Below are 27,998 nucleotides of genomic sequence, written 5' to 3'. Positions count from 1 at the left end.
GATATGATCCTGTTATTGTCACATGCACATATGTGTGCATATGCATCTATCAATCCAATGTTATCATGATTTGTTATCAGGGATATTATACTTCAGTAATCCACAATGACCTGGTGATGTAAAAGTCTAATAATTACATTGTCTTCTACATTCCTACAGAAACCTTGTAACTGGAGATTCCTTCAAAACGATTGCCTACAGTTAACGTGTAGGGCACTGCAAGGCCATCTGGGACTGCCTCATGGAGGAATTCAGGTGTGTGAAGGCTACCTGTGTCCTGCATAACTTCATGAGGATGGACACGAGGATCAGGAGGGGATCTGCAGCTCGCCACCGTGTGCCAGAGGAGAAGTCTGCTGCTCTGCAGGATGTTTCAAGGATGGGGTCCAACAACGCAGCAAGAGGCAATCTGTGTACGGGAGATCTTCACCTCCTACTTCTTCGAAGAGGGTGCTGTTCACTGGCGACACCATAGACTACACTATCCACAACCAAAGGCTATTTTAAGAGCCATTTACATTGCAATTAGAGTATTCTTCCATTTACTTAGCTATGTCAACTGCAGTTATTCAATTCCCAGTTTCTCGCCCTTTGATTTCTACTTCTCAGGTGAGGGTGCTGTTTAGGTAAGGGTGTGATGTCTGTACAAAAACAAAACAGGCTATTTTAAATCACCCATATTGAATAAAATGTAGGACAATTAGACACCCTATAACCCACACCTACATACTCGTGTATCAATCTGATTGATGGATTGTGTTGTGCAGTAAGCAGGCTCAGGTGTATAACTGTAGCTCCTTCCACCTTCAAGGAATAGGCAAGAGGGCCAACCATGGAGAATAGTAAGACACTTCATTATTTCTATAACTAGGCTATATTGTTTGTCCTGGTGTGCCCGTTCATGTTTTCCAGCATAAAGTACTATGCAGCCACTTAGTGTGGTGTGGACACCAGGTGAGGCCACACACACAGATTCCTGTTAGAACACTGTCTCTTTAACTACCTTATTTTCTCAATAACAGTATCTCTCCTTCACTTCATCCCTCGCCTCATCTCCCTAAATTCTCTAGGTTATATCAGTTATGTCGGTGAACCCCTCCCGCATCTAAACTGGCTACATAGAGGGCACAGCATGATCAGAGGTGAGAGGTCACTTGGTCAGGTCAACAGGATGTATTATTAAAGAGATGAGATCTTTACATTGAAATACAGATAGTGTAACGTTCGTCGTCTGAAGATGAGGAATCATCGGACCAAAGCGCAGCGTGGTAAGTGTTCATGTTAATTTACAAAAACAGAACACTAAACAAAATATCAAAGAGAATGAAACGAAACGAAACAGTCCTGTCTGGTACAGACACAAAGACAGAAAACAACTACCCACAAAACACAGGTGGGAAAAGGCTACCTAAGTATGGTTCTCAATCAGAGACAACGATAGACAGCTGCCTCTGATTGAGAACCACACCCGGCCAAACACATAGAAATAGAAAACATTGAACAAAAACATAGAATGCCCACCCCAACTCACGCCCTGACCAAACTAAAATAGAGACATAAAAAGGATCTCTAAGGTCAGGGCGTGACAGTACCCCCCCCCCCCCAAAGGTGCGGACTCCGGCCGCAAAACCTAAACCTATAGGGGAGGGTCTGGGTGGGCATCTATCCGTGGTGGCGGCTCTGGTGCGGGACGTGGACCCCGCTCTACCTTAAGCTTGGCCCACTTATGTGGCGCCTCTGGAGCGGGGACCCTCGCCGCCGACTCCGGATTGGAGGGCGACTGGCAGCTCCGGACAGGAGGGAGACTCTGGCAGCTCCGGACAGGAGGGAGACTCTGGCAGCTCCGGACAGGAGGGAGACTCTGGCAGCTCCGGACAGGAGGGAGACTCTGGCAGCTTCGGACAGGAGGGAGACTGGAGGCTCCGGACTGGAGGGCGTCGCTGGAGGGTCCGGACTGGAGGAGACACAGAGACAGCCTGGTGCGTGGGGCTGCAACAGGGCCCACCAGGCTGGGGAGACTTACAGGAGGCCTGGTGCGTAGAGGAGGCACCGGATAAACCGGGCTGTGGAGAGGCACTGGAACTCTGGTGCGCAGCCTTGGCACCACTCCTCCAGGCTGAATGCCCACTTTAGCCCGGCCCCTCCAGAGTGCAAGCACAGGTCGAACCGGGCTGTGGGGGAGCACTGGAGATCTGGTGCTTACCACTCGCACCTCTCCATTAGGCTCAATGCCCACTTTAGCCCGGCACGGGCGGAGCGCAGGCATAGGACGAACAGCACCCTCCCAGCGCCCCGGAGACGCAGTACGCAGAGCCGGCGCAGGATACCCTGGGCCGAAACGGCGCACCGGAGACCAAACACGCTGAGCTGGCACAATCCGCCCTGGCTGGATGCCCACTCTCGCATGGCACTTGCGGGGGGCTGGCCTATAGCGCTCCGGGCTATGAGCTCGCACTGGCGACACCGTGAGCTTCACCGCATAACACGGTGCCTGACCAGTACCACGCTGCTTCCGGTAAGCACGGGGAGTTGGCTCAGGTCTATCGCCTGACTCCGCCAATCTCCCCGTGTGCCTCCCCCCAAAACAAATTGGGGCTGCCTCTCTTTGCCTGCTGCGCTGCCTTGCCTCATATCGCCGCCTCTCAGCTATAGCTGCCTCCAGCTCTTTTTTCGGGCGGCGATATTCCCCAGCCTGTTTCCAGGGTCCCTTACCGTCCAATATCTCCTCCCAAGTCCAGGAGTCCTGAACCCTCCGCTCCTCGTTACCACGCTGCTTGGTCCGTTGGTGGTGGGTAGTTCTGTAACGTTCGTCGTCTGAAGATGAGGAATCATCGGACCAAAGTGCAGCGTGATAAATGTTCATATTAATTTATTAAAACAGAACACTAAACAAAATAACAAAGAGAATGAAACTAAACGAAACAGTCCTGTCTGGTACAGACACAAAGACAGAAAACAACTACCCACAAAACACAGGTGGGAAAAGGCTACCTAAGTATGGTTCTCAATCAGAGACAACGATAGACAGCTGCCTCTGATTGAGAACCACACCCGGCCAAACACATAGAAATAGAAAACATAGAACAAAAACATAGAATGCCCACCCCAACTCACGCCCTGACCAAACCAAAATAGAGACATAAAAAGGATCTCTAAGGTCAGGGCGTGACATTGAGATTCAGTAGTCCCAGAGTTAATGATCCAAGGTCAGTTTTGCATGTCACCTCCTGATGATTATGATGACTAACAATGTTTGAATAAAAATAAAAACAAGGCTTAAACATGCGCTTTCTCTCCATCTGCAGATATGTTTTGATGAGAGAGAGGATGCCAACCCCCAGTCCCATCATCGCCACCTCACCCACTCTTAAGATAACCTCCGGGCCGACTAGAGACACTATTATGTAATTGTGATGAACTGAGAGAATATTTGGGTAGCACTGATTCATTAATCATATGCTGCCTTCCCTGCTCCTATGTTCATACCTCTTTCCCTTTGTATTTTACACCTCTTGCCACCTCTTTCTTCCTGTTTTTATAATGCACAACAGATGTGCATTGAAGTACAGATTGAACTTCTATTTATAATAGAAGTTTATAATATTTATAATATTACAAGTATAATATTTATAATGCATGTATTTATAACACTTGGATAATGAACTTCTTTCAATAAAGCGTTTCACATTCTCTACTGGTTGAAATGAAGTTTCATTTGATGAAATACTACACATATCCTGTGTTTATCAGATCAATGCAGATGAAGGGCATTAGATATTGAGATGAACCAGATTTAGAGTATTTGCATGATGCATAGGATTTGTAGTATATGTTTATTTAAATTCTATTTCTGTATATTAATTACAAATCAGCCTTTAACTAGTTAAATCCTGTTTCTAGTCTATTAGTTACAATGTGTAACCATTGATGTCCCAGGATCAAGATTGGTAAACACTGTTGAAGTGTATAATTGTAATACATACATGCAGACACAGCATCATTCAAAGACTGGAATTTGATGCTCCTGGTATTGGATATGACTGAAAAATGAACTCAAAGACATTCATACCTGAACTGCACCTTTATTTGCCACGGTAGAGTACATGATCAGTGAATATATTAAATGTACAGGCTACAATGTGGGGATCTCATGCATGGTAATAACTTGTCTACGACTTGCATCCTTGGCACAAAGTTATATTATATTCTACTCAATCCATAGGCTTCATTAATGTCATTCAGACTGTTTTGAAGTTGATACAACTGGCTATGATAGCTAAGGTTCAAAGCTAGGTTCTGAACTAATATGTATACAAAACGTTTGGGTCCATACACAGATCTGCTAGATAGCTAGCTACACATCCATAGGCATACAGGTATTGTTATCTTCCACTGCACAATAAGCAAGAACATAGCTAGCTACGTCATTTCATCTATCTGCAATGCATGGCAAATATCAGCAAGGACAGCTTACAAAATTGTACATTCAATTTGCATTAAATGCTTTAGCTAGCTAGATTCTTTACATCCACGGTTTCACAAGACGACAGCCTGTCTTGCTGGTTGTTTCAGGAGTCCCTAAAACAAACAACCAGAATTACAATTTCATACTCATGTCACAACACCCATAAAGCTAGCCAGCTAGCTGGCTAATGTTAGCTAGTCAGCTAGCTTGCTAAATCGCGATTTTCGTGAATTAACTTTATGATAAAAAATATGCATACTCGTTTGTCTCTACATTAACTAACATATTCCTGTCAACTGTAGATTTTTTTTGCATGATTCGTTATGACGTTATAATCACTTACATTTGCTTCCATCATAGTATTTTTGTCAGCCATTTTTGCTGAAGAAATTCTCCAGCCTTGGGTCGCATAGCATCAAATTCGTCATGGGAACCACTCGATATCGTTGGTCATCGCCCAGCGGTCGCGCTGGTGATTTGCATAAAGTTGGAAAAAGTTTCGCTTTTTCACCGCCTCCCATGCCACCTTCGCACCGCCCAAAGGTCCCCCGCACTTTCCGCTTCTCACCGCTTTCCTTCCACCACTGGTCGGCAACCTGTGCTAGTGTATCATGCCCGTCATGCTCGTGACGTGAACGAGAGGAGAGCGAACAGCATGCGCGCACGTCGTGACATGTAGGTAGTCTATTTAGATTGTCATTTTGGAGACAGCTATTTCCAAACCCTTTTCCATAAAACATTAAGCACTGGAAAACTACTTTCGCATTACTAGAGCGCATTACATAAATCCGCTTGGAGGTGGTTTAAACTGCATTCTAATGTTGACTGCTTAAAGAAAACGGTATCAAGCGAAGTGCTTTGTGCATGCTCAATTCCTGGGTCTCGGGGGCTGCCTGGGTGGAAATTTGAAATGGAAGTTATGAAACCCTCGCGTGGTTCTTTTTATGGGGAAAAGTCCTCAATGAAACTGACATTAGGCTAAATGTGGAGAATTATACATGTGTTATTGTTGGCCATCAAGTAGTCTATTAATGTATATGCCATTGTAGGCTAACATTTGATCAAATATATTGAAATTACGATATCACTGGAGTCATTGCAAATACATTTTTGCCGCTTGTGTAGACTACCTGGAGCTGGCTAACGAATTGAATAAAAAGCCTATAACTTCAGTTTGTTGTTGTTGTAGCCTTGTGTTACTATGAACGCATTCAATTGACTTTAACAGTAGTCAGATTAGGCTGCAGGTAAAACAAATGTAAAAAATAAAAACTGGCTGTTGTTGACAAGCATATTCAGTTCACATACATATTATTCATATTTAATTCAGTGATTGAAATTATGACCCCATCCTCAGTAGCCTATTCCAGCAGGAAATTGAGGAAACAAGCATTTACTATTGCGAAATCGCCTCACTATTCATGTTGAATAAATCAGTCTGTTAATTTGAACTAAGCAAACTGCTAAATCGTTCAGTTTACATCTTGCCTACATCTTGTCTAGGCTACTGTAGCCTTATTTCTTTATCATACCAGTCAAGCGAGTTAAAGCGACATCCATTGATGGAAAATGATCTGGCGAGTTTAATCAGGGCAAATTATATTTTCTCTTCTCACATATACAAATTCCTTTATTACGTAATTATTTATTATTATTATTATTATTATTAATAATTATTATTTTGTAACGGTCGTCTCAAGTTACTATGATATTTGTTCTTAATTGTCTCGATAACGTTATGGAAAAATGGTTTATTGTATAGATATGGCAATTCCTATCTTGCTGTGAAAAATAAATAATTGGCTAGTTTTCAGGCCTTTTGGGCAGGTTTTGAGTGGTCATTTGGCTAGAATTTTTGCTTGACCTGGCAACCCTGTTCCAAGCTCCCCACAGCTACCTGATGAAGCACAGGGCTTGGAAAAGGAAAGCACTTAGTGTCAATAGTGAAAAAGACTGACTTTTCTTTGAAGGCTCGGGAGATTAATAGGAAATCTCAAAGTAGGAAGTCATGTCACAGAGGATGAGAGAAGTTGAGTAAACCAGGCATGTTGAAATCTGTCTCACAGCTTCCAATCCACTGCATCCACACGGCTTCTGCTACAGCCCTGACAGTCGAGCCAGATGAACTGACTGAAACACTCTCTCCTCTGTTAGAGCCGTGCCCTGCGACAAAGATCCTTTTCCAAACTTTGAAATGTATATACGGTATGTACTGTAAGTACTGTTTCTTGTTTGTTCATTTTGAACGTCAGGAAAACATATTGGCGTGGAGGGCGGGCTGGATTGCTCTTCCAGTAGCGCTGCATATAGATGCGATAGATAGCCTTTTACTGGGATGGCTGCCATAACTGACGAAGAAAACGGCGGGTTTTTGTTGAGCAGGAAATCGATAAGGCAAAGGGAAGAGGGTAGAGGAAAGAGGGAGACTGCAGTCTTGCAGTAAAAAGGCGAGGCTTTAAAAGTCAGGTCTATTTTAGCCTGGGTGATGAAGTGCTGAGTAGGGTAGGTGGTGGCGTGAAGGGTAGGGATCGACCTCAGGTTCAATCTGTCACCGAGTGAGAGGCGTGCTGTAAACAGAATTAACAATACTATGTACACATCAGGACCAGCCCTTCCAGGGCATTCACACACACTGTAATCTAACACTACTGCTGCCTACAGTGAATATTGCCCTCTGGGTTTATTAATATCACACATAGGCTTCGATCCACTGCACTGCTGCAATAGCTGTAGAGAGAGGAGAGGAGAGTAGAGCTAAAGAAAGCCATGCAGCTAAACGTTCAGTTCTTTAAAGACCATAATCCCTCTGCAGGCTTTTCCCTGGCTCTGATTGGAGGAGAGACGGAATTAGGTTTGGGTGAGATGTAAGACCAGCCTGTCCCCAAAAATCTTTAACTAAAAATGCACAAACTAAATATCATAGTGTCTGCATTATTGATTGTTTCTTTGCGTTAGTTGGTGCAAAAATAGCTGATTTTAAATGTTAGATTTGCATATCACCTTGGGCAATTGGCTAACACACTAGAGGAGGAGCACTCCATTTCTGTCTAGCACTGATTAAGACACTTGCCGAAGGGTAATATTCAGTCGAACAGTAAAAGTCTGTATTTTCCTCCCTGCAAGAGAGAGGTGTGCCACTCCCAATCCACTTCAACATAAATACAACACATATGATGTGAACCATAACCCCATTATTTAACATAATCTAAGATAGAATCCCTTGTAAAAGATAAGGTCATAGTGGAATTACAAAATACACTTCAGTCTTCAGGTATGCCCATTTAAAGCTCACAGACATAGAGGCAGAGAGGCATGAGAAGCTAGCTTACCCCCACATAGGAGCTCTGCTACTGTAAAAGGCAATCCGAAACCTCTTATCTCCAGCATGAATACATTTAGATCCAGAAATATAGGATTAATATAGTACATTAAGACACAGAAATATAGGCGGAATACAGTACATTAACACCCAGAAATATAGCAGTACATTGACTGCCTTGCAGGACTAGCCAGTCTAACCGGGCAATGACAGTACATTTAATCTCTGTTCCACCCAGATGAATTATTTATTTGGTGAGAAATGGGAAATGGGGATTCATGAGAATAGCCAGCCAGGCAGATCTTATACAGTGTGCATGTGTGTGTTTGTGTGTGTTTGTGCATGCGTGTGTTAGGCAGCAGGCCACTCTGGCCTAGTGGGCCATGGTAATCTCCAGACACTCCAGACACTCAGCTCCATGTAGACACAGAGAGGATATAGTCCCATAAAACACCCAGGGGAGGTTCTCATGAACCATGGCCCAGTCTCAACCATTATCACACTGTCACAGCTCTACTGTAACATGGCATCTGTCCCCACAATACACTTTAATCTGAGCTGCAATGTGCGTCAGCGTGTTAGTGCTGCCTCTGTTCTGTTCTTTTCTGTAATTTCATAGGATTGGAACCAGGCTATATGGCAAATGCTCACTAGATCCTTGGCTCTTACCGGTGTACTCTTGGTCAACATGGGGGGTGGAAGGCTCTTACCGGTGTACTCTGGGTTGACATGAAGAGAGTGGAAGGCTCTTACCGGTGTACTCTGGGTTGACATGAGGAGAGTGGTCGGCTTGGCTCTTACCGGTGTACTCTGGGTCGACATGAGGAGGGTGGAAGCGGAAGCTGATGAAGAAGGGGATGGGCACTCCGAACTTGAACCACTCCACCACGTAGGGGGGCTGCTGGCCGTCCAGGGGAGGGGACACGTCACATCCCAGGATCACGCTCTCTCCAGCGCGCGCCGTCACAAACTGGGGCTCCTCTCTCACACCGTGGGCAACTGGGGGGAAAAACAGGAGAGGTTATTTTAACCAAAGAGCAGAGGGTCCCTTAAAGAAGGAGGGAGGTAATGGTACAGTACATGTGCTGTACTGTTCTCGACTACTACAGCTGTGCTGACCAAGCAGAGAAGATATTGCTGCTTAGTTTCCCAATGCCTATAAAACACACATTCCATTATAGCTACAGTGATTGAAAAAACAGGCCATGTAGCTCGTCAAAACTAAGATTGAACACCCCTGCCTACAGTGTTGGCCCCACTTATAGACCCTAGTAGGTACTTATATGGATCTAGTACAGGACAGTCTGGCTCTGTACAGTTCCCTTGTCGTCATCTCTCCTGGTGAGAGAGAATTCTGTCTGAGGCGTAGGTCGCCTACAGTACTGTAAATAAGTTACCAGCTCAGGCGGCTCTATTGATCAGGGCTGGCTGCTGCTCATATGGGCTTTACTATGAGCGGTACCAGGGCTGGGCTGGCGTTTAGCCATGGATATCCAGGCACACTGCCGAGGGTTGACCTATCGGACGGCTGAAAGGTCGGCCTACCTGCCTCAGCAGAACGCTCACTCTGGGAATGGATTTTGTCCAGCTGCCTCCCCCGCTCTGCTCTCATTGAGCCAGCCTGGATCTCTGGATCTCCTCCATTAGACTGAGCATTGCCGCCCTTCCTCCCTCCCTCACCCCCCATCCCCTCGCCCCGGGGGGAACATCGCTTCAGGGATCAATAGACATGCTGACGATTCACTCTCCAGAAACATCGGCTGAATAACTTAGCGCTTTCATTAAGACTATTACTTGCATTATGGCTACTAATGTTTTCAGGAAGTACAGCATCCAAGTACAGTAGTGGTAAAGAAAGGCTCCGCCTCAGGATGAGGAAAAGGTAGCAGTACGATTCTCTAGGTAGGTTTCTGTAATGGAACTCATGCCTTGTGTTGAATGTGTAAACCATTGTCAGTGTTGTGTAAAATAGGAAGTGCTACGGTTGCCATTGTTCCTTTCCAAGTAAACAGTCATGAAGCCTCTTTACCTCTATTACAGGCTCCACCCCTGAAGGTCCTATGCATCAGTCAGTGATTGTGTTTACAATATTAATCTGCTTCTATCCGGTAGAAGAGTTAATCCACTTTATGTGATTTAGCCAGCACAGCTTTTGGACTGAAACAGAGCAGATTTAATCAAATTACACTTTTTGTTAAAGTGGAGCTGAGGTCTGCCAGTCACGGGCCTTACTCCTAGAATCTGCTCTGCCATTGTGTCTCTCTGGTAAGCGGTGCAAAAAAAGGCAGCATAAAAAAACATGGTTTAGAGTTAATGACTGACTCACTGGAACACATGTGCCATACGCCGAGTCACTGGACCCTGCACATGACCACAATTCAGCCTGTAGCTAAGACCTAAAGTCGTAGCTAAACAAACCAGCAACACAGCCTACACAAGCATTATAAATATACTGAGGCTAAGTAGCCTATAAGTTAGACTCGAAGAGACCATTTACAGCGAAGGGATTGAGTCAAGAGCACCTATAATTGCAATCTAAAGCTAAATATGCATAGACTTATCATGCTTAATGAAAGTAAAGATTAGGCACTTTCAGTGTATATTCTAACTGATAATGGCGCAAAGCAGCAACGGACACACACTGATAATATGCAGGAAATGGAAGGAGAACATCAGTAGCATCTGATGCGTCAGTGACAGAGAGGACTCAGTGAGAGGGGACTGGGTGGTGATATCTGGAGGGCAGTAGACATGGTAGAGGGGACTGGGTGGTGATATCTGGAGGGCGTTAGACATGGTAGAGGGGACTGGGTGGTGATATCTGAGGGCGTTAGACATGGTAGAGGGGACTGGGTGGTGATATCTGAGGGCGTTAGACATGGTAGAGGGGACGGAGTGGTGATGGCTGGAGGGCAGTAGACATGGTAGAGGGAACTGGGTGGTGATATCTGGAGGGCGTTAGACATGGTAGAGGGGACGGAGTGGTGATATCTGGAGGGCGTTAGACATGGTAGAGGGGACTGGGTGGTGATATCTGAGGGCGTTAGACATGGTAGAGGGAACTGGGTGGTGATATCTGGAGGGCGTTAGACATGGTAGAGGGGACGGAGTGGTGATGGCTGGAGGGCAGTAGACATGGTAGAGGGAACTGGGTGGTGATATCTGGAGGGCGTTAGACATGGTAGAGGGGACGGAGTGGTGATATCTGGAGGGCGTTAGACATGGTAGAGGGGACTGGGTGGTGATATCTGAGGGCGTTAGACATGGTAGAGGGAACTGGGTGGTGATATCTGGAGGGCGTTAGACATGGTAGAGGGGACTGAGTGGTGATATCTGAGGGCGTTAGACATGGTAGAGGGGACGGAGTGGTGATGGCTGGAGGGCAGTAGACATGGAAGAGGGGACTGAGTGGTGATGGCTGGAGGATGGTAGACATGGTATAGGGGACTGAGTGGTGATGGCTGCAGGGTGGTAGACATGGTAGAGGGGACTGAGTGGTGATGGCCTAAACACCCCTATTTATTACACCTTCATAACATATTAGTTGTGCAGTATACTTTACGCACCCCATATTTCAATCTTAGACTACTCCTATCTCCTCTCAGTTTTCACAGCACCCTTTTACAGTGTGTTGGAGCTGCCTAATGACTGGATCTATTTTCAGGAAACTAATCTATTCAGTTGGAGTCCGTCTGTAATGGACAACAAAGTATTTTTCTGTAGAAGACTAAATCAGAGAATTTGATACTTCAAGAGGCTCAGTTTCCTGAAATCGTGCCCTCTTCTATCAATTTAACATATTTTTATTGACTCAACATGTGTCTTCCACACTAATAGATTAAGAGGCTTAAGAGGCGTCTAGAGAGTTTATACGGTAATCATCAACTGTAACCCATGACCAAGAGAAAAGCAATACATTATGTAAGCTACTTTACAAACACTGGTTAAGCTACATGAGCCACCCCGTTCATTTCACATTAGAATTTTTTGTTGTTGAACACTTCACATGTGATCACATGTTTTCACGTGTTGTTTCATGTTATCACGTTACTTTACATGTTGTCACATTTCATCACATTAACTTCACATGTGATCACATGAAAACATGAAATTCACGTGGTCTATCCCTAAGGGACCAAGCAGGCCAAGTACTATCCACACAAGTTGAGGAATATAAAATATTATCCACATTGTTTGGCTTGAGAACTAAATGCTGTCACATAAATAAAGCCTGCACTCTGGGCTTGGGGCACAGCAGTGCTGAAACCCATTGTTTCCCTGCAGACAGTTCAGGTTTCAGGAGTTCACGGTTTCTGCCTAACATTATTTTTGGATCCTAGAGGAATTACCATAAAGACCCAGGATAATATACTGCCTGGCTAATAACTCCCCAATCGCTTTATGAGATCATCATAAGAGGACGATCAGCACAGGCCCAGTCACTGCTACCGCCGTTTTCATTTCCTTAATGGAGACACAGTGACCCGGCAGTGTTTATGGGAACTTTTTCAAGGGAACATATTTGTGCTCTCAACAAGACATAAATGCCAGCTGTGCAAATCATGTTACAGGCCCTCTCTGTGTCACGTTCGTCATATGAATCGGACCAAGGTGCAGCGTGGTATGCGTACATTCTTCTTTATTAAAGAAAGAACACTGAACAAACAACAAAATGAAGGAAACGTGAAGCTATATGAAATAGTGCAGACAGGCAACTAAACATAGAATAAGAACCCACAAACACCAAAGGGAAATGGCTACCTAAATATGATCCCCAATCAGAGACAACGACAAACAGCTGCCTCTGATTGGGAACCATATCAGGCCACCATAAACATACAAATACCCTTGGCATCTACCCTTGGTGGCGGCTCTGGTTCTGGATGCCGCCCCCCCTCTTTACGCTGATCCCTCCGCCTTTGTAGAACCGGACCGTGGATCATCGCCGGAGGCTCTGGACTGCGGATCATCGCCGGAGGCTCTGGACTGCGGATCATCGCCAGAGGCTCTGGACTGGGGATCGTCGCCGGAGGCCCCGGACTGGGGGTCGTCGCTGGAGGCTCCGGACTGTGGCCCGTCGTTGGAGGTTCCGGACTGTGGCCCGTCGTTGGAGGTTCCGGACTGTGGGCCGTCGTTGGAGGTTCCGGACTGTGGCCCGTCGTTGGAGGTTCCGGACTGTGGCCCGTCGTAGGAGGTTCCGGACTGTGGCCCGTCGTTGGAGGTTCCGGACTGTGAAACGTCGTTGGAGGTTCCGGACTGTGAAACGTCGTTGGAGGTTCCGGACTGTGAAACGTTGCCGGAAGCTCTGGACTGGGAACTGTCGCCGGAAGCTCTGGACTGGGTAATGTCGCCGGAAGCTCTGGACTGGGTACTGTCGCCGGAAGCTCTGGACTGGGTACTGTCGCCGGAAGCTCTGGACTGGGTACTGTCGCCGGAAGCTCTGGACTGGGTACTGTCGCCGGAAGCTCTGGACTGGGTACTGTCGCCGGAAGCTCTGGACTGGGTACTGTCGCCGGAAGCTCTGGACTGGGTACTGTCGCCGGAAGCTCTGGACTGGGTACTGTCGCCGGAAGCTCTGGACTGGGAACTGTCGCCGGAAGCTCTGGACTGGAAACTGTCGCCGGAAGCTCTGGACTGCGAAAGCGCACTGGAAGCCTGATGCGTGGTGCCGGATCTGGTGGTACCGGGCTGAGGACACGCACCTCAGGGCGAGTGCGGAGAGGAGGCACAGGACGTACTGGACTGTGGAAGGACACTGGAGGCCTGATGCGTGGTGCCGGAACTGGGGGTACCGGGCTGATGGCACGCATCTCAGGGCGAGTGCGGAGAGGATGCACAGGACTTACTGGACTGTGCAGGCACACTGGAGGTCTGATGCGTGGTGCTGGCACTGGTGGTACCGGGCTGGGAACACGCACTTCAGGGCGAGTTTGAAGAGGAGGCACAGGACGTACTGGACTGTGGAGGCGCACTGGAGACCTGATGCGTGGTGCCGGAACTGGTGGTACCGGGCTGAGGACACGCACCTCAGGGCGAGTGCGGGGAAGAGGCACAGGCCGTACTGGACTGTGGAGGCGCACTGGAGGTCTGATGCGTAGAGCTGGCACAATGCGTCCTGGCTAGATGCTCACTTGAGCCCGGCAAGTGCGAAGAACTGGAATAGAGCGCACCGGGCTATGAATGCGAACTGGAGGCACCGTGCGCATCACTGCGTAACACGGTGTCTGACCAGTCACACGCTCCCCAGCACGCCCGCTCTGCAGCGCTCTCAATGCTAGCACCTCTCTCCGGAATCTTGCGTCGAACTCCTCATCCGACTCCCTGACTGGCTCTGGTTCACTCCTCGGCTCCGCTGACTGCTCCATGTGCCCCCCCCAAAAAAATTATTGGGGTTTCTGTGGCCTACCTTGTTGGTATAACTCCTTGTAGTATCGCCGTTCCGCTTTTGCTGCCTCTATTTCCTCCTTCGGAAGGCGATACTCCCCAGCCTGCGTCCAGGGTCCTGCTCCATCCAAAATCTCGTCCCAGGTCCATTCCTCCTGAACACGCTGCTTGGTCCATTTATGGTGGGTTCTTCTGTCACGTTCGTCATATGAATCGGACCAAGGTGCAGCGTGGTATGCGTACATTCTTCTTTATTAAAGAAAGAACACTGAACAAACTAACAAAACGAACAAAACGTGACGCGATATGAAATAGTGCAGACAGGCAACTAAACATAGAAGAAGAACCCACAAACATCAAAGGGAAATGGCTACCTAAATATGATCCCAAATCAGAGACAACGACAAACAGCTGTCTTTGATTGGGAACCATATCAGGCCACCATAAACATAAACATACAAATACCTAGACCTACAAAACCCTAGACATACAAAAACCCTAGACAATACTAAATCCCTAGACAATACAAAACCACTTGACAATACAAAAACTAGCGTATCCACCCTAGTCACACCCTGACCTAACCAAAATATAAAGAAAACAGATATATCTCAGGTCAGGGCGTGACACTCTGTTCTAACCTCCGCTATATCTTCACAGATTGAGCTTTTCTCAAAGACCAGGTGGCATCACTGAGGCACCAATACATCTAACAGAAAGATGACAAGTCAATATATTATAGCCTGCCCTATATTAGTTTAGTATTGTAACTAAGATAACAACCTTCTTAGACATCTTTTTTATTAAATTTTTTATTTCACCTTTATTTAACCCGGTAGGCCAGTTGAGAACAAGTTGTCATTTACAACTGCGACCTGGCCAAGATAAAGCAAAGCAGTGCGACAAAAACAACAACACAGTTACACATAAACAAATGTCCAGTCATTAACACAATAGAAAAATCTATGTACAGTGTGTGCAAATGTAGAAGATTAGGAAGGTAAGTAAATAAATAGACCATGGAGGCGAAATAATTACAATTTAGTATGAACACTGGAGTGATAGATGTGCAGATGATGATGTGCAAGTAGAGATACTGGGGTGCAAAAGAGCAAAAAGATAAATAGCAATATGGGGATGCGGTAGTTGGGTGTGCTATTTACAGATTGGCTGTGTATATGTACAGTGATCGGTAAGCTGCTCTGACAGCTGATACTTAAAGTTAGTGAGGGAGATATGAGTCTCCAGCTTCAGTGATTTTTGCAATTCGTTCCAGTCATTGGCAGAAGAGAACTGGAAGGAAAGGCGGCCAAAGTAGGTGATGGCTTTGGGGATGACCAGTGAAATACACCTGCTGGAGTGTGTGCTACGGGTGGGTGTTGCTATGGTGACCAGTGAGCTGAAATAAGGCGGGGCTTTACCTAGTAAAGACTTATAGATGACCTGGAGCCAGTGGGTTTGGCGACGAATATGTAGCGAGGGCCAGTCAACAAGAGTTGAGGTTGAGTACAGGTTGCAGTGGTGGGTAGTATATGGGGCTTTGGTGACAGAATGGATTGCACTGTGATAGACTACATCCAGTTTGCTCAGTAGAGTGTTGGAGGCTATTTTGTAAATGACATCGCCGAAGTCAAGGATCGGTAGGATTGTCAGTTTTACGAGGGTATGTTTGGCAGCATGAGTGAAGGAGGCTTTGTTTGCGAAATAGGAAGCCGATTCTAGATTTAGTTTTGGATTGGAGATGCTTAATGTGAGTCTGGAAGGAGAGTTTACAGTCTAACCAGACACCTAGGTATTTGTAGTTGTCCACATATTCTAAGTCAGAACCGTCCAGAGTAGTGATGCTAGTCGGGCAGGCGGGTGCGGGCAGCAATCGGTTGAAGAGCATGCATTTAGTTTTACTAGCATTGAAAAGCAGTTGGAGGCCACGGAAGGAGTGTTGTATGGCATTGAAGCTCGTTTGGAGGTTTGTTAACACAGTGTCCAAAGAAGGGCCAGATGTATACAGAATGATGTCGTCTGCCTAGAGGTGGATCAGAGAATCACCAGCAGCAAGAGCGACATCATTGATATATACAGAGAAAAGAGTCGGCCCGAGAATTGAACTCTGTGGCACCTCCATAGAGACTGCCAGAGGTCCGGACAACAGGCCCTCCGATTTGACACACTGAACTCTATCTGAGAAGTAGTTGGTGAACCAGGCGAGGAAGTCATTTGAGAAACCAAGGCTATTGAGTCTGCTTATAAGAATGCGGTGATTGACGAGTCGAAAGGCTTGGCCAGGTCGATGAAGACGGCTGCACAGTACTATCTTTTATCGATGGCGGTTATGATATCATTTAGGACCTTGAGCGTGGCTGAGGTGCACCCATGACCAGCTCGGAAACCAGATTACATAGTGGAGAAGGTATGGTTGGATTTGAAATGGTCGGTGATCTGTTTGTTAACTTGGCTTTCAAAGATTTTAGAAAATCAGGGCAGGATGGATATAGGTCTATAACAGTTTGGATCTAGAGTGTCTCCCTGTTTGAAGAGGGATGACCGCGGCAGATTTCCAATCTTTAGTGATCTCAGACGATACGAAAGAGAGGTTGAACAGGCTAGTAATAGGGGTTGCAACAATTAAGGCAGATAATTTTAGAAAGAGAGGGTCCAAATTTGACTGTTAGCTCCTCTACGGACCCCCCATCCCGGATCCAGGATCATTCTCATCAGAAACGCTGACTAGAATAGCCTAGCCTAGCGCCACAGGGATATCATATAATATAATTTCATATAAAGTCCAATACAGCAAATGAAAGATAAACATCTTGTGAATCCAGCCAACATGTCCGATTTTTTTAATGTTTTACAGCGAAAACACAACATATATTTATGTTAGCTCACCACAATATCCAAAAACACACCGCCATTTTTTCACAGAAAAGATAGCTTTCACAAAACCCACAAATAGAGATAAAATGAATCACTAACCTTTGAACAACTTCATCAGATGACAGTCATATGACATCATGTTATACAATACATTTATGTTTTGTTCGATTATGTGCATATTTATAGCCAGAAATCGTGGTTTTACATTGGCGCCATGTTCAGAAATGGCTCCAAAATAGCGAAAGTAATTACAGATAGCAACGTGAAATACAGAAATACTCATCATAAACTTTGATGAAAGATACATGTTTAACATATAATTAAAGATACACTGGTTCTTAATGCAACCGCTGTGTTAGATTTAAAAAATAACTTTAGTAAAAAGCACAGCATGCAATAATCTGAGACAGCGCTCAGCCATTCTCCGCCATGTTGGAGTCAACAGAGTCAACAGAAATACAAAATAACATCATAAATATTCCCTTACCTTTGATGAACTTTCATCAGAATGCAGTGCCAGGAATCCTAGTTCCACAATAAATCGTTGTTTTGTTTTATAATGTCCATTACGTCTGTCGAATTAGCAACTTTGGCTAGCATGTGTAGCTCACGTGTCCATACACATTTGCGCAATGAACGAAAACTTCAAAAAGTGATATTAAAAGTCGAATAAACTGGTCAAACTTAGTTGAGAATCAATCTTCAGGATGTTTTTCTCATATATATCCAATAACGTCCCAGACGGAGAATTTCTTCATGTCTATCTAACGCATTGCAGACAAAGAAATGACATTCCCAATGTGCGCGGGCGGCCAAGTACGTCTGAATAGATAGAATAGAATAGATTCAAGGCATAATGTACAGACAAGGGAATGGTAGGATGTGAGTACAGTGGAGGTAAACCTAGGCATTGAGTGATGATGAGAGAGGTTTTGTCTCTAGAGGCACCAGTTAAGCCAGGTGAGGTCACCGCATGTGTGGGGGGTGGGACAAAAGGGCTATGTAAGGCATGTTGGGCAGGGCTGGAGGCTCTACAGTGAAATAAGACAATAATACCTAACCAAAACAGCAATAGACAAGGCATATTGACATTAGGGAGAGGCATGTGTAGCCGAGTGATCATAGTGTCTAATGAGCAGCAGTAGATGAGTCAGGGAGCCGTTCGGTAGTCGCTACTACGCTAGGCGAGCTGAGACACACCAATTCAGACAGCTACCGGGCCGGGGCTAGCAGATGGGCCTTCGGCGACGTCGCAATGGAAAAACCTGTTGAAAAAACCTTGGACAATTACGTCGGCAGACCAGTCGTGATGGATCGGCAGGGCTCCGTGTCGGCAATAAAGGGTCCAGGCCAATTGGCAAAAGAGGTATTGTAGCCCAAGAATTAGCTGGTAGACCTCTTCGGCTAGCCCGAAGATGGGCCTAGCTCGAGGCTAGCTCAAGGCTAACTGATGCTTGCTTCGGGACAAAGGCGTTAGGCAGCAGTAGCCACTCGAATGCAGCTAGCTAGCTGCGATGATCCAGTGTAATGGACCAGGGCTTGCGGCAGGAATCCGGTGATGAGGTAGAGAAAAAGCAGTCCGATATGCTCTGGGTTGTTATTGCACTGTGCAGACTGGCAGGTATTGACCAAGCTGAAGCTGGTTGGTGTCCGAGTTAACGGTGAAGACCGCTAGCAGTGGCTAACTGACTACTAGCTAGTAGCTAGTTAGCTGGCTAGCTTCTGATGGGGGTTCCGATTCTAAAGTATAAAAATAGCAGATCCGTACCACATTGGGTGAGGCTGGTTGCAGGAAAGTATATTCAGTTCATAGATGGAAAGTGAGATTAAAATATACACAAAATATATACGGGGGAAAAACGAGGAAAACAAATATGTACACAGGACAAGACGGGACAAGACAAATACACGTCCGACTGCTACGCCACCTTGGAAAACATATAATTCAGCAACTACCTCATCTGTACAAGTATCCTAACTCATAACTACATGTAACAGGAGTGCTGTTCCTGCTTATAACGAATTCCTGAAGGGACGACTTTATCCAGTACACTATGCTGCTGTCTGCATTTGCAGGTAAATTAGCTAAATCAGAGGCAGTCCATGTCCCAGAGCACAATGCAAGAGAATAATTCCAGATTATTTGGCACCAGTTAAATAGGCATGTTCACTACCAATACTAAAGCCAGTTACTCACTGCAAGCAGCCTACTTCTGTTTTAACTCACTTAATCAATCAAATTAATCTGTTCCAAGTCAATCAACATCTGTCCAGAGCAGAACATGAATGTTCACAGTAGAACAGCGGGGACAGTTAGGAGTTAAATCCGTTTGAGATTTCAACCAGCCTTTCGAGCCGCAGCAACGATAATGGCATTTGCATGAAAAGTACCCTTTACTGTACTTGCAATAATGATCACAGATTTGCGTGTGTGGACTCTCCAGGCACTTTGTGCTGTAATTATGCAGGTAGAACAATAGCTGTGAAATATTTTGACATTATTGAAGTCCAATATGATAAGAGATCATATAAAATCTGAATAAATATAAATAATAAACATACTACATTTGGAGACGTGGGGTTTTCATGTCACCCCAGGATGCCTAAATCCTCTTCCTGACACTGACTCAATCTGTGACAAATCTACCATCAAAACATTACAAGGGAGGGGATGGGGAACAGAAGTGCTTTGGATCCTGGCAGTGCTACAGCACTACAACCCACTATCACAAATTATCCTGAAATAGACACCAATTACTTGGGAAATTCATGACACACAAAAAGTAAAACATTTTGTGTCCACCACATTATACAGTATACAGTGCATTTTAATCACAGATAAAGGTAGTAGGTTACTTAAGACAGAAACGATAGGAGGGAGGTTTGTTTGGGGAGGATGGGTGGGCGTATAACGTGAATGTCTAGCAACCCAAACGGTGCGTGTTCAAATCACATGATGGACAACATTTTATCCACTTTGTAACTACTTACAATTTTTTTTACTACTTAGATAGCATGTTAGCTAACACTAACCTTAACCCCTAACGCTAACCTTAACCCCTAATCCTAACCTTAACCCCTAGCCTTGCTAACGTTAGCCACCTAGCTAAAGTTAGCCACAATAATTTGGAATTAGTTATGAAGAAAATTGTGTACTGGATTATAAAGGAGAAAATTGTGTGGTGGACACAATTTTTTTACAACTTTTTCATGTGCCAGTCACAAATTTCACAATAATCTGTGATATGAAATCAGGTATTGAGCAAAGGTGAATATGACACTACAAGCACTTCAGTACCAGCACACACATGGTTATGGTGTATGTAATGCAAGGATATGAGCACAGATTAAACTGGACAGAACACACAATGTCCTGGATGTAATGGAATATAGACTAGACTAGAGAATGAATCTCAAGGACGTGCAGCGACTGGGCTGGATTGGCCACTGACAGGGTGGTAATTGAATGCCAGCCTGCATGTGCTGAAGGTCACATCAGAGAACAGTGTGTGTGTGTGTGTGTGTGTGTGTGTGTGTGTGTGTGTGTGTGTGTGTGTGTGTGTGTGTGTGTGTGTGTGTGTGTGTGTGTGTGTGTGTGTGTGTGTGTGTGTGTGTGTGTGTGTGTGTGTGTGTGTGGCAATGAGGTGCAATGCAATGAGTGTAGTCAGGACACATGGATAGGAGTGCCTAGTGCACTGCATCGTAGGCTGCACACAGAGAAACAGCATGGATAGCTAACATGGACACTTACATATAATTAATGACAGATGACCACCTCCTACACAGGCAGCGTGAGACAATGATATGAGTGAACCAACGTCATAGACTGACCAGAAGCTGTGTGACTCACTCTCAGTTACACCCACTGGCGCCACATGGAGTCTGTCAAACCCAAGCTCAGCGTAGTATTACCAGACAGTCAGCCTCAGTAAAAATACTGGTGTTGAATATAAGTCATCCCAGAACACACTGACAACCTAACATCAAAGTGTGACATACGAGTACAAAAGCCAATCCTATCCTCGTTGAGCTACTTATCAAACAAACATTGTAATACCTGCCCTATAAATAGCTTTTCTAAAAAAAATCTGGATTTGTGGCACTAATACAAAAACATAAACCGTATGAAAAGACAAACAGACTGCAATCGAGAGGAATACATTATAGTGATAGTGATGCAGGGTGAGGCGGAAGGCAGGAAAGACAGACGGTGACAGAGCAAATGGGAGAGGAGAGACTTAATCATGACCTTTATAAATGGTAACATTATGTATTTGATCTTGCAGGATCCTGGGCACCACAGAGTGGTATTGTAGTTGAATAATGGAGAAGTCTAACTTCACTGAAAAATGAATGAACCTTTAACCACTCTTCACAGAGAGGGAGACCTTAACAAAGATTAACAATAAGCACATATAGGTAACCGACAAAATAAAGGAAACACCTACATAAAGTGTTTTAATAGGGCGCTGGGCCACCACGAGCCAGAAAAGCTTCAATGCACCTTGGCATAGATTCTACAAGTGTCTGGAACTCTATTGGGGGGATGCGACGCCATTCTTCCATGAGAAATTCCATTATTTTGTGTTTTGATGATGGTGTTGGAAAACACTCTGTCAGGCACCACTACACAATCTCCAATAAGTATTTAATTGGGTTGAGATCTGGTGACTGAGATGGCCATGGCATATGGTTTACATTGCTTTCATCCACATCAAACCATTCAGTTACCACTCGTGCCCTGTGGATGTCATCCTATGAGGGCATAGCTATGGTAGCCAAAATAATGGTCTGCCCACCATTTTTATACATGACCCTAAGAATGATGGGATGTTAATTGCTTAATTATCTCAGGAACCACACCTGTGTGGAAGCACCCGCTTTCAATATACTTTGTATCCCTCATTTACTCAAGTGTTTCCATTATTTTGGCAGTTACCTGTATGTCAAGTAGGTTACTTATCAACCTCTCCAAAATCTCTAACTGAGTACTGATAACAGCTATACGTAAAAGTGATGACAACAGAGGGAAAAAATGCTCTTTCTTATTATCAGGAATACGGCTGCAAAATTCCAGGAACGCTCAATAGATTCCCTGGTTTTACCAAAATCCCGGTTGTAGGATTCCCCGGAATCAGGAGGGAATAAGTAGGAATTCCAGAATTCTTAAACCTGGATTTCTGGAAAACAATGGAATTTATAGAAAATTCTGGGAATTTTGCATCCCTAAGCTGGAATCATTGTCTGGAGAAGGCAACCTTAGATATCGCAGCCCCTCGCTCTACATTATGATTTAAAAAATACCCTTCATGACAGGGAACACATTATGCAGATTAGAAATCCTATACTTTACCTTCTACTCGATACCAGCTAGTGGGCCCTTCCTTCTATGCACAACATATGCTATTGAGCACAGCACACTCCCCTACATGAAAAGCAGCCTCATGAACACTACATCCTACACAGGCTGCCCACTACTACACAACACAGACAAGAGGCCATGCCACCGCAGGCTAGCTGCCTGCTATCTCTGAAACACCAGTGGCATTCAGCTGACAGACAGAGACCTGGGTGTCATATACCTTTAAAACACATCTCTAGCCTGACAGCCCAGTGTTGTGAGCCAGCCTAGCCTAGTCAGTCTCTCTCCCCTCCACTCTCTGGCCCTCTGTAGCTGCATGTTCCCCTCAGACAAGCACAGACCAATTAAGGAAGGGCCCCAGCCCTCACTCAACAATGAGCTGACACCTGCTCTTGCCTGGGCACTGGGCACAGAGAGGGGGTGTGAAACGGGCCAGGCGTGCCAGAGGCCCAAAGGCCAGCTCAACAATGTGAAGGACTGCCAGAGGTGCACCTTACAGGAAATCAGGATATACAGAGGGTGGTACCTGCCCTGCCCTGTGCCAGCCAGGAGTTGTAAGTCACTGACATTTCCCCCATGCTAACACGGATCGAGTCACATAGACTCAACTTCCTTCCTTTTTTAAACAAGTAGTAGATTCTTCAGCCATAATAACCTGATAGATGATTTGCATCAAGAAGCATGCTTATTAGCACTTTCATATGGCTTGTCTAATTACAGTTGGTTATGGAAAATTATGTTTATTCAACATCGATAAATCAAAGAAATTGCACTGCCCTCAAGAACAAGTGTGAGTGATGGAATCTGCTCGATAAATGTCTCTTTAACCTCTCTCTCTGTGTCTCTACCCTCTCTCTCTCTGTCTCTACCCTTTCTCTCTCTGTCTCTACCCTCTCTCTCTCTGTCTCTACCCTCTCTCTCTCTCTGTCTCTCTCTCTCTGTCTCTACCCTCTCTCTCCCTCTGTCTCTACCCTCCACCCTCTCTTTCTCTCTCTCTACCCTCTCTCTATCCTCTCACTCTGCCACACTCAGTCTCACTCACTATGTCAATAACACTACATTACATCTCTTAAGTTCTGCTGAGACAAATAATATGACTGTTATTTTTCCCTATTTAAATCTTTGGAACCTCCCTGTTCAATGATGGAATAAATGTTCCTCTTGACTGCCTGAGCGGTGCTTGTGGTTTTACTATCCCTGGGATTCTCGTGAGACTCGTGAGACCCTTCCCTTTTTCCACATTTTGTTACATTACAGCCTTATTACATGTATTTTTCCCCTTGTCAATCTACATAATACCCCATAATGACAAAGCGAAAACAGGTTGTTAGATTGATGAGGGAAAAAACTATTTCATCCATTTTAGAATAAGGCTGTAATGTAACAAAATGTGGAAAAAGTCAAGGGGTCCGAATACTTTTTGAAGGCACTGTATATTTAAAATATATATGGGGGATTGGAAATGATGCAGACAATTACGCTGATAGAAGCCACAATCTATTTGCAATACTAAAGCTGATCCACCCCCTAAAAAAGAAAAAAAGAAAATTAAGAAAAGAGGACTGGGGGATTCAATCAGGCCTGTTCCTCATACTGGCTTTCCCAGAATGCTCCAGACTTTGTTTGCAGGGAGATTCCACTGGGAGCGAACTGGCTGAGGCGAGAGGAGTGGTTGCAGCAGAAAGAGCTGGCACATGCCTAGTGCTGTGCTGGCAGAAGTCTGCCTTCCACAGCTTGAGCACAGGGCTTTCTCTAGGCTGGGTTTACAAGCTTTACTCCCATGATTGGGAGAGTAAATAGAGCATATGCCTGACAGTGAATGAGTGAGGGTATAGGTTGTATGTCCGAGTGAATGTGGGCTCCCGAGTGGCGCAGCGGTCTATGGCACTGCATCTCAGTGCTAGAGGCGTCACTACAGACACCCTGGTTTGAATCCAGGCTGTATCACAACAGGCCGTGATTGGGAGTCCCATAGGGTGCTGCACATTTGGTCCAACATCGCCCGGGTTTGGCCGGTGTAGGCCGTCATTGTAAATAAGAATTTGTTCTTAACTGACTTGCCTAGTTAAATACATTTTAAAAAATGCATGTGAGTGAGGTATCTGTAGGTGAATGGGTGCTATAGACGAGTGAATTATATCAGAGAACGGTTGAATGAATAAGTGAGAGAGAAGAGACTAGATGTGGGACTGACTGTATCCTTCTCTCAGGCAGGGGAAGGCAGTAATGGTACAGTAGGATGAAACACATAGTGCCAGGGACTGGGAATGGGGTAATTTCCTTTTAAACTTGAGTCAATTCAGGAGATACATTTAAATGTAATTAATGCCCATAGTTTGTTACAAGGATAATTTTTTCTGAATTAATTTTCTGAATTGATTGGAAATGGAAATGGATTGACCCCAACCTTGCTAGGAGCACTACCCTCTACCCTGACATCTTACTTCATCTACCAACATGTCTAACACAAAGATAGCAAAAGCAACAGCCAAAGGATGCAGACATCCTTAGAAAGTATACCAATTGTATTATTTTTTTCCCCACAAAAGCTGTTTAAAATAATATTTACATAGGTGGTTTTCAGATTTGTACAATCACATTTCAGCGGTTGACATTTCTCTAAAACAGTTTTTATGCAATAATAAATCCTAACCCTAGCCATTGAGGCCTAAACTCAACAGAGTAACAACAACATGCATGGCGGGATTAAAAAGTAAAACCAACATTGTATAGCCACTGGTAATACCTATTTCAGGGATGGAACAGACAACCCTGAATGTGACCACTACATGAGAGACCAGGGCAGGTATTGAATGATCAAAGAAACAGCAAGAAAGGAAATAATAACGTATGTTTTGACTAACTAAAATCGAATTATGTTTCATATAGAAAAAACTCTTTATATTGTGTCGAACCCCTGGCCCTCACAAATCATACAAATTAACTATTCTAATCCTCAATTGTCAAATGAGACAGAAAGCTGAGTAATTTTAGACAGAGGATGAGGGGTCATTGAGCTCAGTCATCATCATGTGACAGCTCGAGAAAGCACTCCCCCATCTGGACACTATTGGAAGAGCAAGGTTAAATCAGTCCATGGGTCAACACAGTGTTTTCATTCAAATGTGAACAAACTTGCATAATTGATCATGTAAATGTTAAACATTCCTTGCTCCACTCCAGACCATATGGTAAACACCTCTGATGGCCACTGCACCAGTCACAACGCCCCTATCCACATCGACTGGACCGCAGTGGAGAAGGTGAAAAGCTTCAAGTTCCTCGGCGTACACATCACCGATGATCTGAAATGGTCCACCCACCCAGACAGACAGTGTGGTGAAGGAGGCTGAAGAAATTTGGCTTGGCCCCTAAGACCCTCACAAACTTTTACAGATGCACAATTGAGAGCATCCTGTCGTGCTGTATCACCGCCTGGTATGGCAACTGCACTGCCCGCCACCACAGGGCTCTCCAGAGGGTTGTGCGGTCTGCCCAACGCATCTCCATGGCACACTGCATGCCCTCCAGAACACCTACAGCACCCGAAGTCACAGGAAGGCCAAAAAGATCATCAAGGACATCAACCACCCGAGCCACAGTCTGTTCACCCCGCTACCATCCAGAAGGCGAGGTCAGTACAGGTGTATCAAAGCTGGGACCGAGAGACTGAAAAACAGCTTCTATCTCAAGGCCATCAGACTGTTAAATAGCCATCACTAGCCGGCTACCACCCGGTTACTCAACCCTGCACCTTAGAGGCTGCTGCCCTATATACATAGACATGGAATCACTGGTCACTTTAATAATGGAACACTAGTCAATTTAATAAAGTTTACATACTGCTTTACTCATTTCCTATGTATATACTGTATTCTATTCTACTGTATTTTAGTCAAAGCCACTCCGACATTGCTCATCTTAATATTTATATATTTTTTAACTCCATTCTTTTACTGTAGATTTGTGTGTATTGTTGTGAATTGTTAGATATTACTGCACTGTTGGAGCTAGGAACACAAGAATTTCGCTACACCCGCAATAACATATGCTAAATATGTGTATGTGACCAATACAATTTGATTAGATTTTATTTGAATTGTCAGTTACCATCACACACAGCAGTTACATACCCCATGAAATGGAATTTAAACAGACAAAATAAATTCATAATATTAAATGAATACATTCATGCACATACAAATTCCAATGTTATGTGACAATATTGCTGCATTTCGTGACGAGTTACTTTCCCATGCTGGAAACTAGTGTAGCGTCACACCCCTTTTGGCAAAATTATCACATTTGAGACTGCTGACACCTCTACTGATCATGACAGATTTTTTTCTAAAGCAAATAACAGAACAAAATATATTTTTGGTCTTTTATCTGACACATCTGAAACACATGCTCCTGGCTGTATAGGCTACTATCACCGACCATAGCACTATGTACTTACAGTAGAGACAGTAATATGCTCGTAGTATTTCTCTGCTCAAATAATGGAGAAATTATTTTATACAGAATTATGCAATATGTCTCACAGGTTTCCTTTCAAATGTGAGATTTTACTCTTTAGGCTGTATTACATAATTACATAATTACATGATAAGAAGTAGGCTAATATTTAACAAAATTATTTAGAAAAAAACAATTAACCAAGGCACAACTTTCACGTGACTAGAGAAAATGCAGCCATTTAAATCAATGAAATATAGCTATTGCGTTTATCTACCAATATAGAATGAGCATGCTATTTAAAGGCCATCAGCAAACCCACATGCAGTCGCTCAAAATCATATATTATGGGCGGCACAAAATATATTGCACTTCAACTCACCTTGAGCGGCCGTTCCTCTGGTGCTGAAAACACTTGCTATCAAAGTGGCCACATACCAAATCATAGTACTATTGCCGACCAGCTATTACCACGCAAAGTGCCCCGTACAACGAATCTTTCATATTCGACATTGCACAGCGCGCGCTCTTATCAATGCCTTTTTATTCATATTCTATGCACTTTCCTCTCGGCGATTCCCTTCATCCCTTCCCTCCCCCGTCCTTCCGTCCGCATCCTCTCCCGAAGAGACAGAGCACCTGCACCGCCGCGATTGTAGTAGACGGAACTGTTTTACGAGCGCATAGTGAAACCAAGTGTGATATTTTACCCAAAAGCTCCGCCTCTTCTTTCATTGGATTGGTTGCTGATAGAGGATTTGGGGCGTGTATTGGTTATTCTTCCGCCCCGTACTATGCGAATGACAGGAGAACATACGCGTACCAACTCAAGGTGAGTTGAAGCGTGCCGTAGTAGTAGAACCGCAGTATCATGCGCATTGACAGAGAGCCGAGTCCGCATCTTTAAACGCCTGCCTTGAAGTGTTCCTTAACAAGTGCCACCATCATTGTTAAATACTGACCAGTCTATTGAGAGCCTTTGAACATGCATTCATTATTCATGTCAATGTTGGCATATCTATTCATGCTGCGAGCTATGATGGTGATGCGCAAGAGCCATGATGTCTGTGCTGTGCCTGAGTCTCTCCTCTGTCTGTCGCTCATTCACAGCCTCGAGCAGTGGTCATGTCGCTGTC

At 44.8% G+C, this 27,998-nt stretch overlaps 1 protein-coding gene and 1 long non-coding RNA gene across 7 annotated transcripts in view; both read right to left on the bottom strand.

The window, feature by feature from the left end:
• LOC139548741 (protein turtle homolog B-like) overlaps positions 1-27,695 on the bottom strand; it is a 73,391-nt gene extending 45,696 nt beyond the window's left edge. For 3 of the 6 annotated variants that reach the window (XR_011669770.1, XM_071358520.1, XM_071358519.1), the window contains exons 1-2: positions 27,245-27,693; positions 8,586-8,783 (exon numbers count right to left, since the gene is read on the bottom strand). Coding sequence is in view for 5 of the 6 variants with exons in the window: in XM_071358520.1 (XP_071214621.1) it covers positions 8,586-8,783; positions 27,245-27,308 (262 nt within the window). In the remaining variant the exon portion in view is untranslated. Of the gene's footprint in view, positions 1-8,585; positions 8,784-27,244 lie in introns of all 6 variants that reach the window. The other 3 variants (XM_071358521.1, XM_071358517.1, XM_071358518.1) reach the window with 3 other exon arrangements.
• On the bottom strand, positions 4,067-6,052 carry LOC139548742 (uncharacterized). The gene is made up of 2 exons (XR_011669771.1): positions 4,809-6,052; positions 4,067-4,578 (listed from the first exon to the last, which is right to left on the bottom strand). It is a non-coding gene; the product is annotated as an uncharacterized lncRNA (long non-coding RNA).
• Positions 27,696-27,998: the final 303 nt, after the last annotated feature.

The sequence above is a fragment of the Salvelinus alpinus genome, chromosome 22, assembly GCF_045679555.1.
Source record: "Salvelinus alpinus chromosome 22, SLU_Salpinus.1, whole genome shotgun sequence".
NCBI lineage: Eukaryota > Metazoa > Chordata > Actinopteri > Salmoniformes > Salmonidae > Salvelinus > Salvelinus alpinus.
Note: the sequence above shows the minus strand (reverse complement) of the source record. Positions and strands in the feature narration are given on the sequence as shown.